A 12,924-nucleotide genomic window follows, 5' to 3' on the forward strand; every position below is an offset into this window, starting at 1 on the left:
CCTGTGTAAATAGCTGCTGAAAGCTTCCAGCAGACGCAGAGCAGCATTAGTTCAAGCCAAAGGATTAAATGACATTCGCAACTAACTCCTGAAGGCAATATCTGGTTATTTTCCTGCTAAATGCTATGCCTTGTTTACTAGGCAAGGTTGCCAGGTTCTGCAGAACTAAACAGGCCCAATACCAGAACTCAAAATATACCCCTGCCATACCATATTTTGTATTTAGAGTTGTTTGCGCAAAACAGTTCTACTCAACCTGTGGACAGAAATGTCTACCCAGGGCAACACAAAGTTACCAGGCAACACTGCTAGGTAGCTGCTAACATTATCTGTCCACATGCAGTTTGGTCCTGGAACAGGCAGCATACAAATGGTTCATCAGAGCCTTTTTGCTGAATACAAAGACATAGCCAAATAATCCGGGTTTGCCCCCTAGTGGCTGCCTGCAGAAGAGGTCATATGTCAATTTGGAGTCTAAATAACCTAACCCCAATCTGCATGTTTGGACTGTGGGAGGAAACTGGAGTAACGGGAGACTAGCCACTGAGACCCCCACTGAACCGGGAACCTTCTCGCTGTGAGGCAACAGTGCTAACATGTACTGAAATTGTAAAAAATAAATGTTTCCTAAAGATGGTTTCTGTCATTTTTGGTAGTTCTTATCACTGCTAAGTGTTTCAATTAATTATTTGATGCAATATAATCTGGGTGAAACACTATGATTTACAGCTGAGTTTGATTCAGGATTGGTCGTGCCAATGTATCTGTGGGACCTCGAAACCATGGTTTTACTCCCTGATCACTACTGCGCAGACTCTGGGACTAAATTACAAACAAAATGGCAGCTCCCATAACTTGGATATATTGGCTTCCTTTTTATTTTTACATGGGGAGGAGGGGGAGCTGCATCTTTTAAACAGATGTCAACTAAAAATGGTGGTTGGTGATACTTATCCAGAACATTTTAATAACAGGTTTACGATTAAAAAAAGGAACTGAGAATCACTTTTGTAAAAGATATTTCATACAAAATATTGATCGCTGCAGCTTTAAATTGGGAATCCTCTGATTATAAACTAGGCCTAGTCCTGACCAGACATTTGATACCAGCTCTCAGTATTTGATGGTTTTTTGGTACTTGGCTTTCCAGGCATCAATCACTGCCATCTAACTATAAAGTTGGAGACCCAGCTTTAATCTGCTCTGTAGTTTCGTCTGTAGTTAAGATGAGACGAAAGCACATAGGAGCCCTTTGTTTATGTAGTGGCGTGTCAGCTGGAGAAGCCTCCCCTGACGTCTGGCTGCAGTTGGTGCGAGGCAGTGCAAGAGCAGACACAGCGAGACAGCTGGATCCAAAACACTCCAGCCCCATCTCGCTGCCTCTGGTACAGCCGAGGAGCTGGGAAGTACCTCCCCCGAGCTCGCTCAAGAAGCATAACACCGAGAGGCACTGAGAGCAAGTGAAGCTGCTCGACTGCGGCCTTCCTGGAGAGGCGAGCGTGGCAGGATATACACTTTTAGTGGTAGAAAATGTGGGGAAAGGGAGGGAGGGAAATGGGGTGAAGGGTCACAGCATTATCTGTGGCAGGGTGGAGGAAGCTCAATGCATGTCTACAGCAGACTTGTGTTGCATAGATGCCTGGAGGGAGGGTTTGGTGCAATAAACACTGGCTTGTCATTCACAGGGAGGACAGAAGAGGTTTTAGCTCATGGAGGGTGTGACGGCATTTAAAGACTGGTTTGGTCGGTTTATGGCCCTAAGACACATACAAACAAAAAAAACAGCGTGGCTGCACTGCGAAAGACGTTGAGAAAACTGAGTGACAGAACTCTGCAGCAGGGGAGCAATTTAAAAAAAAGATCATTTATTCATAATTAGCTATCATCATGACTGATTGCAGCTCCGCTTTCATTCTTACAGGCCCCCCAAAAAGGAAACAAAGGCTGGGATGTAGCCAGTTATCTCTCAAACTATAATCTGCTTCCTTGAACATTCCCCAGATGATCTGTTTCTAAACCGTTCATACGTGGAGAATGAAGTTGTTCAGGATCAGTGTGTACACAGTCTGCTCTTCCAGACTTAAGGTTATTTAGGTGTTTACCTCTTGAGCAGTGGTACTTTTCAAACCCTCATTTCATTAATTGAAGTGGATCAACAGACGTTCACTTATCTAATTTATGGGATTTGGATCTAAACCCTGCGTTTTCTTGAGAGAAGGGATGAGGATTTTGGAATTCCCTCAGAAGCTATAAGTCTCTATAACTTGACAAACATCACCTTCAAAACACACCAATCATTCAAACGCTGATTTTTTTTATTCAAACAAATGCAATTATACAAATGACTAAGAACCAGCTTAACAACAGTTGTTTACTATATATTACATGCTTTTCAAATACATAAAAATGTCTAAAAAAGAAGGGAAAAAAAGACAAAACCAGTGTATTTACAATACCAACATTTACATACAGCTTCATTCTCTGAGAGAAATTGGGAGCACCAGTCCATGATTTCCAGCATGGATGAAATATCATGTTAAAATAAAAAAAAATAAAAAAGATAATATAAACAAAACTGAACTGTCTTCTTGCAGTGACTGATCAGATGTGGCAGTAATATTAAAGTTGATGACTTCGAGTAATACTCAAGTGGTGTGACGCAGTAGAAGTACTTGGCTCAATTGTATTGTTAAGTACTGACACTGAGATGTACTAAATACTCAGTAAATGACTAACAGAAGGACAGGAAGCACAGTGGTAGTTTGAAACAACGCTGTTTGATAAAACTGGATCTGGTGGCTGTACATCGTTCCAGGAAGTAGCCCACTCTTCTGACTCATTTTTAATGAGCTCAATCCTTCATTTTGATGATGTCCACATCAATCCTTGTGTGATCCTTCATAGTAACATGTGTGTGTAAATAGGAGAACATTAGCAGAGCAGTAGTCTTTTCTCCTTGTTCATAACGGCTCAGTATCCTCTTCCAGAGACATTCTTAGTCCTTGGTTAGTGAAGTCGGCATCTCCTCAGAGAAACACTGGAGAGTTTCAGTCCACAGCAGGTCCTGGTAAAGTTTCAGTGCACAACTGCCATCACCACAAACACTCGCAATTCCACACACGTAGACGCTCCCTCTTGGGTTTTGTTATGATTTAAAACACAAGGATGTGGGTCGGTTTGGCAACTGTGTTTGTGACAAACAAGTTCCTTCATTCTTTGGATCCCATTTACAGAAACGTGGGTAAGTGCAGTCTAAGGCACAATGACAACGTGTCAAGGTGAGAGATTCGTACAGCGCGACGACAAGTGAGGCAACTACACTATTGTTCCCGGTTTTGAGTCCTCGTGCCAGTGAATCTGGTCGTCCGGGTCCATGTTCGTGTGCATTTGGCTGCTGACATCTATGTAGGATCTGGAATAAGCACAGGAGATTGAAACACATTAGACAGGTGGCAAAATGAATGTGACTGGTTAAGAATGGGTTTACAATGAATTAACCCAGGGCTGTGATTATCCAACCCAATGCCTTGATCAGGAGCTCCACTTTAAGTAGGAATGTTAAAACACACACTAATGTAAGTTACCATGTGTTTCAGATCTGCTCAAGGTGGAGTAAGAGATTCTAATCCAATACACTTTTCATCCAATTCAGTGATCATCTCCTCATGGTCAACAAGCACTAGCAGAGCCTGGCCTGTGTTCCTGGCAGAGCTGGCTATGTGAATGGGAAACCAACAAAGTAGCCGGGGTTGAGCCACACTAATATGATTACAGTCCGTCAGCAACAGGTGGCGTTCATGCTTGTGCACAGGGCAATGAAAAGAAGTAAAAAAAAAAGGGGAGATGGGATAGTGAGAGAAGGTAACACTTGCTAACGGAGAGTGGATTACCAGGGGAAGGGGATGGGAGGGGACATAGAGCAATGTACCATTCCATCACCGCCAGACCGTGAGGACAGTATTGATTGGAGATGAGAGACCGGCGGCGATGTTACGGAGAGTGTGTCATGACAGTAGTATATACAGTAATATACAGTAATAACACTATCAAGAAAAAAAGATGGCAAAGCCGAATAGAAGGTCAGAAGAACAAAGTCTACAAAAAATAAGATATTTTATCAGTGTGATGTTACAGGAGCTGGACAGTTCATTATCGTGGTCTGCAGTTGGTGTTGTTGCCCTGGTTAAAAGTCAAATAGTCTCTGCACGTTGTCCTGCGGCAACTGCAACAACAGTTTGATGTCTTGCTGTTTGCACCGCATCATGATGTTTGTCTGAGTATGTACATTTTTATAGCCACAAACAACTACATACACAAGTTTGCGTGCACAGTGGGATTGTTTGGTTTGATGCAATATCTGAAATACTATTCCAGGTAATGTTAACCTGTTTGTTAACTTACAGCTACTAAACTACTGTCTTTTTTGTCTTTTGTTGCAGTTCTTTTCATTTTCACGCCATGAGACTGGTTCAATGTACGCCCATGAGTTTAGGAGGTGCAGAGCTTCTGGATGAGCACTGAAGGGAGTGTGTATTGTTTTTCTGTTGATGTCACTCTCAAGAATCACTTACTCCACCTTTAATGTTAAACTCAGATTCAAACCCAGAGCGAAACATTCTCACACAACAATGCAGCAGATGCACATAGAAATTAAACACACGCACAGCCTTCAAATGCGACAATGATCAGGGGTCACATTTTTCCTCTGCCACACAAGTGCTTTCCCACCACCGAAAGACACCCGAAATCATGAAGGTAAACATTATTTGGAGCTTTCTGTGAGGCCCTGCGACGTTTAAAAAAAAAGATCACCATCACCACGATAACCAAGTGGGGTAGTTTTATATTCTCATCTCTCACCCTTTCCTCTGTGCTGCAACTTTGATTATTGGGGGGAAAGGTTTAATTTTCCTGGTCAGTAGCATAGACTGCAGCACCACACCTCTCTAAAGGCCCCGCAGGGCACGCCATCCTATTACTGCTCCGCCACTCAAACTCTGTGGGACATCTGCACATGAGAGGGGGCAAAGGTGAAGGGTGAATGGCAGCTCATGGGCAGGGAGCCTCTGCATGGGCCGAGACGGCAAACAGCAGAGGAGAAATAACAAACAAAAAAGAGAAATGTGACCACTGGATGGCAATATGCTTGCCAGAAGAGGAAGTAAAGCCATGCAGTTACCTTATCATACATGATAATGCACAATACAACATCTCAAAAATGCAAAAGAGTTCACTTCAACATCGACGAGCAGACTATGATTTACACTGCGGACAAACTGAAAGAAGCAAACGCACAGGCTCCAGCTGTCGCTGTTTACTTACTATGAACTACCTTTAGCAAAGGACACCTTACTGAGCCTGTGCCCTCTGGAGGATTGAGGCTGCGCAGGGCTGGAGGCCACCTGTCTGGCCCGACAGCCAGGGGAGGAAGAGGGAAAGGAGGAGGAGGGCAGGGAGGAGGTGGAGGAGGAAGCTGAGGAGGAAGAACTAGCAGGGTAATAGGCACAGCGCCTCCGACCATCAGGGCTGTGCCAGGAGGCCTTTAAAAGCTGTGAGGTGCCGTATCTATAAGAAAGCAGGGCCCAGTGGAGAGTTAAGGAGGATAAGAGAACCGTTCTGAAGCTCTGAGGAGGAAGTGACAGCCGGCCACATTGTCTATAATCTTACTGCTGAACCAAGCTGTAACATTAAATACATACATCACATGGAGGTGAAGTTAAAGAAAAGGTAACGCTGGCTACACAAGTGTTGTGTGTAAGGGATAACAATTCCAGGTAATTAAACACTGGGCTTAGCTCTGGGGATAAGGAGGATCAGGGAGTGTCTTATTGGATAAGGAGCTGAGTTGAGGCCAAGTTTTTTTTTCTCACCTGCTGTGGGCAGAGTGGGTGTATGGGGCTGTGCTGTAAGAGTAGGAGGGCGGCGGCGCATGCATTGGCATGTCGTATTCCAACATGCCACCACTCATTTGGCTGTGCCAGTTTCCAGTGGAGGATGCTGAGGACGCTGTAGAAAACAAATGGTGCAATTTAGTAATTATCAACCTGCGTGTAAAACTTGTGTAAACAACATTATTTGCTGGAGACTGTGTGGCCGTGACAGGGTGCCGTGGTCTGACCTGATGAGAACATGTTTCTGTTGTTGTGGCTGTAGGGTGCAGGCATGGTCTGATAGCCCAGGCTCTGCTGGGAGCCTCTGTCGTAGTCGTAGTATGTAGGTTGTTTGTGTGCGGCGTTGCGATGGTACCAGCCTCTCAGGTGCTCAGCCACCAAGGCTTTTTGGATGTTCTTGCTGACATGCTCGTTGCTGTGGGCCACCTGACGGTTTCTTGGTGGCCGCAGCGTGGCATATGGGTGCTGCGACATGCCGTCTATCTCGTCGTTACCGTAGTGACTGTGCATGTCATGATAATCTGTCGGGGCGGGATTGTAGGAGGGGTTGACATTATAGTGTCCCTCCATCTCGTTGTCATACATGTAGAGTCCGTTGGAGTAAGGTTCTGGGTCGGCGTAGCTGGGGTAACCTGTGACGTAATAAGCTGTTGTGGTGGGTCGGGCCCGGGGCTGGTATGCATAGCAGCGGGTGTCTGGCTGAGCCAGGTTGGGCATGCTGCCTGTGTTGGCGTACATGTCTTTTCTGTGGCGGCCGCGGGCTCTGCGTCTGTGCGTGTGGTTACCAGGAACGCTGTACTCCACACTGGACTGGCTTGTGTAGGAGGAGCCGTCATCGAGGACCTCTGTGCTGTTGCTGCGTCGGGGTGGGGAGAAGGTGACCGTTGGCACGGGAGGTTCAGTTTCTGTCTGGAACTGAGACTGGGACTCCAGACTCCCGCTACGCTGGCGGAAATGTTGTGGAGCATCCTCTGTCCTACAACAGGGAAACATAATTCCGTCAGATATACATGTACGGCAAAATAGACCAGCTGCTGATGAAAATATAAAGGAATTAACAGTCCATCTCTGAGCCTCACCTTAGCTGGGTGCTGCTGTAGGCATTGCGGGTGAGGAGAGGGGTAGGGGGCATGCTGCGGGCATCACGTGGCTGTCTGGAAGCCGGTTTAAAAGGGCTGCTGTGGCTTGATAAGGCATCACGGTGACTGTAATGGAGCGATTCCTGGACTTGTCCATAAATTAATCTGGAACACAAATAAGAACAATGTTTTCAGGGCATTCCCTTCTTGCCTTTTTTATTAAGGTAAACACCTCTACCCTTCACTTTACTTGCTCACAAAACTAAAGAAGAAGAAAAAAAACACCTTGCATGTGCATAAAAGCTGCACTTTAGTCATCACTTCCACCTGAATGGCTGTAATTTCAGAGTTCATTGATCTTTCTTTTCATGCAACAGTAAGCATTGTGACCAAGACATGTCTGTAGCTGAGGGCAACACATTGCTTCTATCATTTCTACACAGTGGTGAAGTGGCTGCCATCTAAACTAAGTTCCCGGAGCCACTTTCCTGTTTCTTTTCCTCTCAACTTGGACTTGTTGACTGCTCCTTCACAGGCAGTGACATGTTCTTCTACATCTATTTTTAAGGCAAGTGCATTTGGGCACTTGATAAGAGGGAGATTGCTGGAGAGGCAGAAGAAAATGGGTGGGGATTACTGGCAGGAATGTAGCTCTGGATCTGCTCTACAGGTCTGTACTAGCTCCTTGCTCAGTCAGACACACACACTAGAAAATCAGAAACATAAATACACTCCCTTCGTGTCAGTGCTAGCTGTGTACCTGTTTTCTGCGTGCTGCTCGTTGGCAGAAACACGTCTCTCTTTGTTGTAGTGGAGGTCCAGGGTTTCTGCATGGTGCAGTCTTGGAGAATACTGCACTGATCTGGACCGCTGCCTCTGGGAAGTAAACTCATCATCTAGGAGATAAAAGCAATAACTTAGGTATAACTCATCTATAATGGAGGATTGTGAGGAGGGTGTAAATACATGCACACTGAGAATTTTAATGCTTGGACACTCACCATCATCCAGAGTAAGGCTGTCAGATAGAGAACTGAGGTCTGAAGGGTTGACATCATCTGATAACAGAGGAGAGGAATGGTCCTTTACAAATGCTTCTTCTTATAGACAGTGGCAGTATTTACAATCAGTTACTATGTGGATTTGTAATTGTTTGTGATATCTGAGTGTGACTGATTTCTATAAACAGATTATACATGTGAATATGCAGAATCTTTAGGTGAAGGACGATTTTTGGGCCATTTCTAGTTTGAGCAATCACGTTTGAGCTTGCTTCGGTTGCCTGCATGTAAACAGTCTTTGTGGGGAGGCAAAGCATGTAGACTGAAATCCAACGGCTATTGGCTTTTCTGCATTCATATAGAGATAGCTGTTCATAGAGATGAGCCGAAATGTTGTCACGACCTACAACATCTACAAAAATAATCGTTGTTTGTGTCTGGAAGCCAAAACATTTTATCTGTTTCGCCAGAGGCTAATTCATAATAAGATGATAGCCAATGGGCTTCGATATTGGTGTGTGAGTACCTGCTAAAATCAGTGAAGCTCTCTGGGTGGGCTTCTTTCCTTTCTTGATCCTGTAGGCATTGATGTCCCGTTCGATATTCTCCAACTTCCGCCTTGCGTCCAAGAAGTTATTTCTCCTCTTCTTTCTAGCTGTCTTGCAGAGGTCGCCCTCACTGGCTAACTTGATGGCTGCTTCTACAATCTTCTGCTGTAGCGCAAACATGCTCTCCAGATTCCTCAAATGTGGGTCCTGTAGTCACACATACACACATAACAGATGCTGTTAGCAGTCCTCCGAACAAAGAAACAGACTTTAAAAAGCTCCATGTTCAAAAACACCATTTATTAAAAACAGATAAAACATTCATTTTCAATGTGCTCACATATTCTCATTCATATTCAGTTTTCCACATTGACTTGTAAATGTAAGCCAGCTACAACTCATAACAGTTTAATTCAAAACATGCTATGTAAGCCTCAAAGCACATGTTCAACTTTTACTCCTCATTTCAAAAAGTCCAATGATCTGAATGATCTCCAGGTGATCAAACCCTCTTTATGCATAACAGCAGGAAAGGTAGAAATATATCACAACCATAGCTTTACTAACCTCATCATAGGGGAAGAGGTCATCCAGCTTGAAGGCTGTTCCAACACGCCGACGGACTTGGGGACCCTTCTCACCCGTGGCCAGGGGATACTCTTTAGGTAATCTGCCTGTAAGCTCCTAGAAATAAGAACAACCACCCGTCAGTTGAGTGAAAAAACTTCACATCTTCAAACAACAGACTGGGAGAGACACTCACTGCTTCTCTCATGCAGATTTTTTTCAGTTCTTCAACTTTCTTCGTCAGCTTGTCTTGAAGGTCTTTTTCTTTCTTCTTTAACTCTGCAATCTTCTCTTTCTTCTGCTCCTCACTGACTTCAGAATCAGCAGAACCTGGAATAAGCCCACATCTGATTAGCTTAAAAAAAAACCTACAGCCATAAATCATCGTTCATCAGTCTGATGTGGAACAGAAGCAATTAGCTGGTTAACTCTCTGCTTACCGGCTGAGATGAGGCTCCCACTGCTGGCCATGATGAGCTGGTCTTTGCTCTCGATGCTGGAGAGTTTAGTGATCCGGGGGGCGCAGATCTCTGTGAGGTCAACAGCGATGTCCCCTGAACTCCTGGTTGTGGTCATTTTCGACTGTAGGGGACAAAATAAGGGGACAGTTAGGAGAGGAAAACAAGAAAGGGTGGTGTAGGAAGGTTTGGAAGTATTTCATTTTAATGATAGCGCACTGCGATAGTAGTGGCCCATTTGCATACTCTGTACTCAGAGCTCACTGCTCTCTCATCAATCAGTGTGGGCTCTATTCCTGGATGACAAACCATCTGCCTTTGAGCAAGACAGAGGATGAATAACCTCATCTGACTGCAGCCACACACACTCATAGCTCCGATGCTCAGCAAATATGCACCATAAACAAAAACACATAAGCACTGAATGTCTTTGGGGCACTGGGACAAGTTTTAACACTTTCACAAGGACCTGCACTGTCAACACAGTACAGTATGACACAGTCAGAAAACAAATGTACTACTCTGACTGTATCATTCTGAATATAAATCGACTGAAAAACACCCTCAGAACAATTATGAGCATTTAAACGCGTTACTTTCAAAAGGTTACACTAATTTTATTTCTATTAAACGGGAGCCTTACAGAACAACATAAGCTGACTGGCATCATCGGACCCATTGCTATTAAACCTGTCATCTCTTTATCAAACTATTTACACAAGTCATAAACATGGGACACAGATCAGGCAGTGCATCACATGATGAACAGTCACAGTTGCACTAGACTGTAGTTTCAATAACTTTTTTTCAGTCCATGTTCAAACTACTCAAACTCAGTGGGTTTTGATCATTTTAAGCTACAACTGGAGTTAATTTGACAATATTAAACGTTATCACCCAAAATCAAGTCAGGAGGTTTAATAAACTGACCAGTGGAGAACACAAAACACGCAGCATGTGTCAGCCAGTCATTAACTCTTCCAGTGTGGGCTTTTTTCCACACACTGACCCTGATCTGTATGTGGGTCACCCGACACAAGACAAGCTCTCTCTACAAAAGTCAAGATGACTATCGGCCAGTTTGATTGCATTGGTGGGAAATGTGAACAATGTCAAACAAGAAAACAGAGACTTACTTTGCTTTGCTTTCTATCCAGGTAGAACTGGTGCTGACTGATGGCCATCACCCAGATGGTTTTAATCAGAGAGTGGCTGGCATACCATGTGTGAATAACCAGACCAGTCTGTCCAAAGGTTCGCTTGGTCACTGTTCTTCTATAAAAGATAATAAACAGACACTAAGTACTTCTACTGATCCAGAAGAAAAGTCTTTTCAGCTACATAACAAAAAAACACTGATGGTAGATAAACAAGGTTTTCATTAAAATAAAATGTCTTACTAAGCAGAGACTGGAGAAGAAAAAAATCTTCATCCAATTAAACATATAAGAGCTTGTGTAGTAAATTTACTGAAGAGACAAGCAGTGACATCACACTTTGAAACAGACTGTGGGATTTAATGACAGCTCTGAAGGCTGAGAGTACCAAGTTAATGCTGTGAGAGGAGCAGAGGTCTACAACAACCATAGAATAATAAAGTGCCCCTTGACCAGTAGGAAGCATTCATTTAACAGGCAGGTTACAGCCATTAACATGGTGTCCTAAATGCACCACAGGCTCCAGATGCCCTTCACTATGTGAAAGTTGTAGGTTAAGGACAAGAGCGCTGAGAAAACAGCAGCTAAAATTAGAACACTTTAAAAACAGATATGAAAAATAAGGTTGTTTGCTTTGTCTGACCTGTGCGGGTCGTTCACTTCCACTGCAAATTTCTTCTCGCGGAAATACAAATTCTCCAACTGCTTCCACTGAAACAACTGCAGAGAGAATGAGACAGAGAAGGGGAGGGGGGTGGGTATTGAGAAATTACACCCATGAGTACACAAGCCAACACTGGATTTGAAATGTTGATTTACAGTACTTTAACAGAGGGATCACTTCATAAACAAAAGACTGTACAAATACCCTTTTGTATTCATTTGGTAAGAAAAGCTACAATCTTCCTAACAGAACACAACCGGCCGGCAAGTATTAAAACAATTGGCTTTGTTTCTGCCAAAGCACCCTGCCTTTTAGCAACATTTTTTTACTGGTTGACTTGCAGCATTAGCAGAAACAGCATATAACAGCTGAAGCCATGAATGGGGCTCAGAGGGCCAGTCAGTCAGGTGTAAGTCCAGGCTAACACAGGAGCAATTATAATGCTGCTGCAACTGCAGGGAGTAAAATTGTGCCAGGCGGCGGGCCAGCTTCTCATTTCATTCTACCGTGGAGGGAAACAGAGGCAGAACTTCTCTGTGTCAGAATGGAACATCTGCTCCACGGATATTACGCTCATTGAACAGATCTGGAGCCACTTGCCTGAGAACAACTCCTCCCTGCTCCTATTTTAGAAAATACTAGATGCTGCAGAAGATTAAACTTTTTTTTTTTTTTTTTAAATTAGCTGATGCTTTGTGAAAGATATCCCAAAAACTGATATTACCCCACTCCCACTAGGACAAACATACTTTGTACTCAGCAAACAAACTATAGAACATTTCATATCTTCCTTTACAGCAGTGACTCACACAGTGACACAGTGTTTGTATCCCGATCTCAGAAAGCAGGTACAGCACCACACCAGACAGATCATTTACAGGAGGACATAAGGAAAATGAAACATAAAACCCTATTGAATAGAACAGGTAATAGGTGGACGTTAGTCAAGGTCTTACCGTGAAGGTTTTTTTTGCTCTTATCAAATCCCTGGTAGGATTCTCTTGGGTTTGTATTGAATCCTTTGACGGAGATTCCCACAGGGCTACAGCCTGCTCGAACAATACTCTCTCTTGTCTGTTCTCAGGAGCCAGATAGGTGTTGCAAGAGTTTCAGCTGGGCTGACCACGCCCCTTTAACCACCCCCTCCCTCCCCTGACATCACTGACACCTCACACTGCCTTCAAGGCTTTAACCATAGACTGTATATAAAGAGGCTTTAACCTGCTCTGCACTCTCCCTCTCTTCCTCTCACACACACACACACACACACACACAGCTCACATCCTTTTTAGCCAGACCAGATCAGCAGGTTGTTTACAACTATTTGCTCTTTGATTTCCGTCACTCACAGACATTGGTGTTGGTCATCAAACTTAAACTTAAACTTACTTAAACTTAAACTTCCTTTATTGATCCCACAAGGGGAAATTCTTTTTACACTCATGTTTTTTCATTTTGCATGCATTAACCCACAATCCCACACACACAGGGCTCAAAGACATGCATATTTTGGAGAGAGATGGTAGAGTGATGGGCAGCCCCCAGGAAAAGCGCCCTAT

At 43.9% G+C, this 12,924-nt stretch overlaps 1 protein-coding gene across 8 annotated transcripts in view; it reads right to left on the reverse strand.

Moving 5' to 3' along the window:
• Nucleotides 1-2,294: 2,294 nt before the first annotated feature.
• Nucleotides 2,295-12,924, reverse strand: part of frmd4ba (FERM domain containing 4Ba) — a 45,223-nt gene continuing 34,593 nt past the window's right edge. For 3 of the 8 annotated variants that reach the window (XM_069512574.1, XM_069512556.1, XM_069512585.1), the window contains 13 exons: nt 11,345-11,421; nt 10,681-10,819; nt 9,527-9,668; nt 9,283-9,416; nt 9,087-9,203; nt 8,498-8,726; nt 7,972-8,028; nt 7,731-7,866; nt 6,971-7,135; nt 6,119-6,867; nt 5,871-6,006; nt 5,323-5,565; nt 2,295-3,412 (listed from right to left, as the gene is read on the reverse strand). In XM_069512574.1, the coding sequence (XP_069368675.1) occupies nt 3,412; nt 5,323-5,565; nt 5,871-6,006; nt 6,119-6,867; nt 6,971-7,135; nt 7,731-7,866; nt 7,972-8,028; nt 8,498-8,726; nt 9,087-9,203; nt 9,283-9,416; nt 9,527-9,668; nt 10,681-10,819; nt 11,345-11,421 (2,325 nt within the window). In that variant the 3' untranslated portion in view covers nt 2,295-3,411. Of the gene's footprint in view, nt 3,413-4,860; nt 5,009-5,322; nt 5,566-5,870; nt 6,007-6,118; nt 6,868-6,970; nt 7,136-7,730; nt 7,867-7,971; nt 8,029-8,497; nt 8,727-9,086; nt 9,204-9,282; nt 9,417-9,526; nt 9,669-10,680; nt 10,820-11,344; nt 11,422-12,924 lie in introns of all 8 variants that reach the window. The other 5 variants (XM_069512576.1, XM_020087033.2, XM_069512595.1 and 2 more) reach the window with 3 other exon arrangements.

Source organism: Paralichthys olivaceus, chromosome 2 (assembly GCF_024713975.1).
Source record: "Paralichthys olivaceus isolate ysfri-2021 chromosome 2, ASM2471397v2, whole genome shotgun sequence".
Taxonomy (NCBI): Eukaryota; Metazoa; Chordata; class Actinopteri; order Pleuronectiformes; family Paralichthyidae; genus Paralichthys; species Paralichthys olivaceus.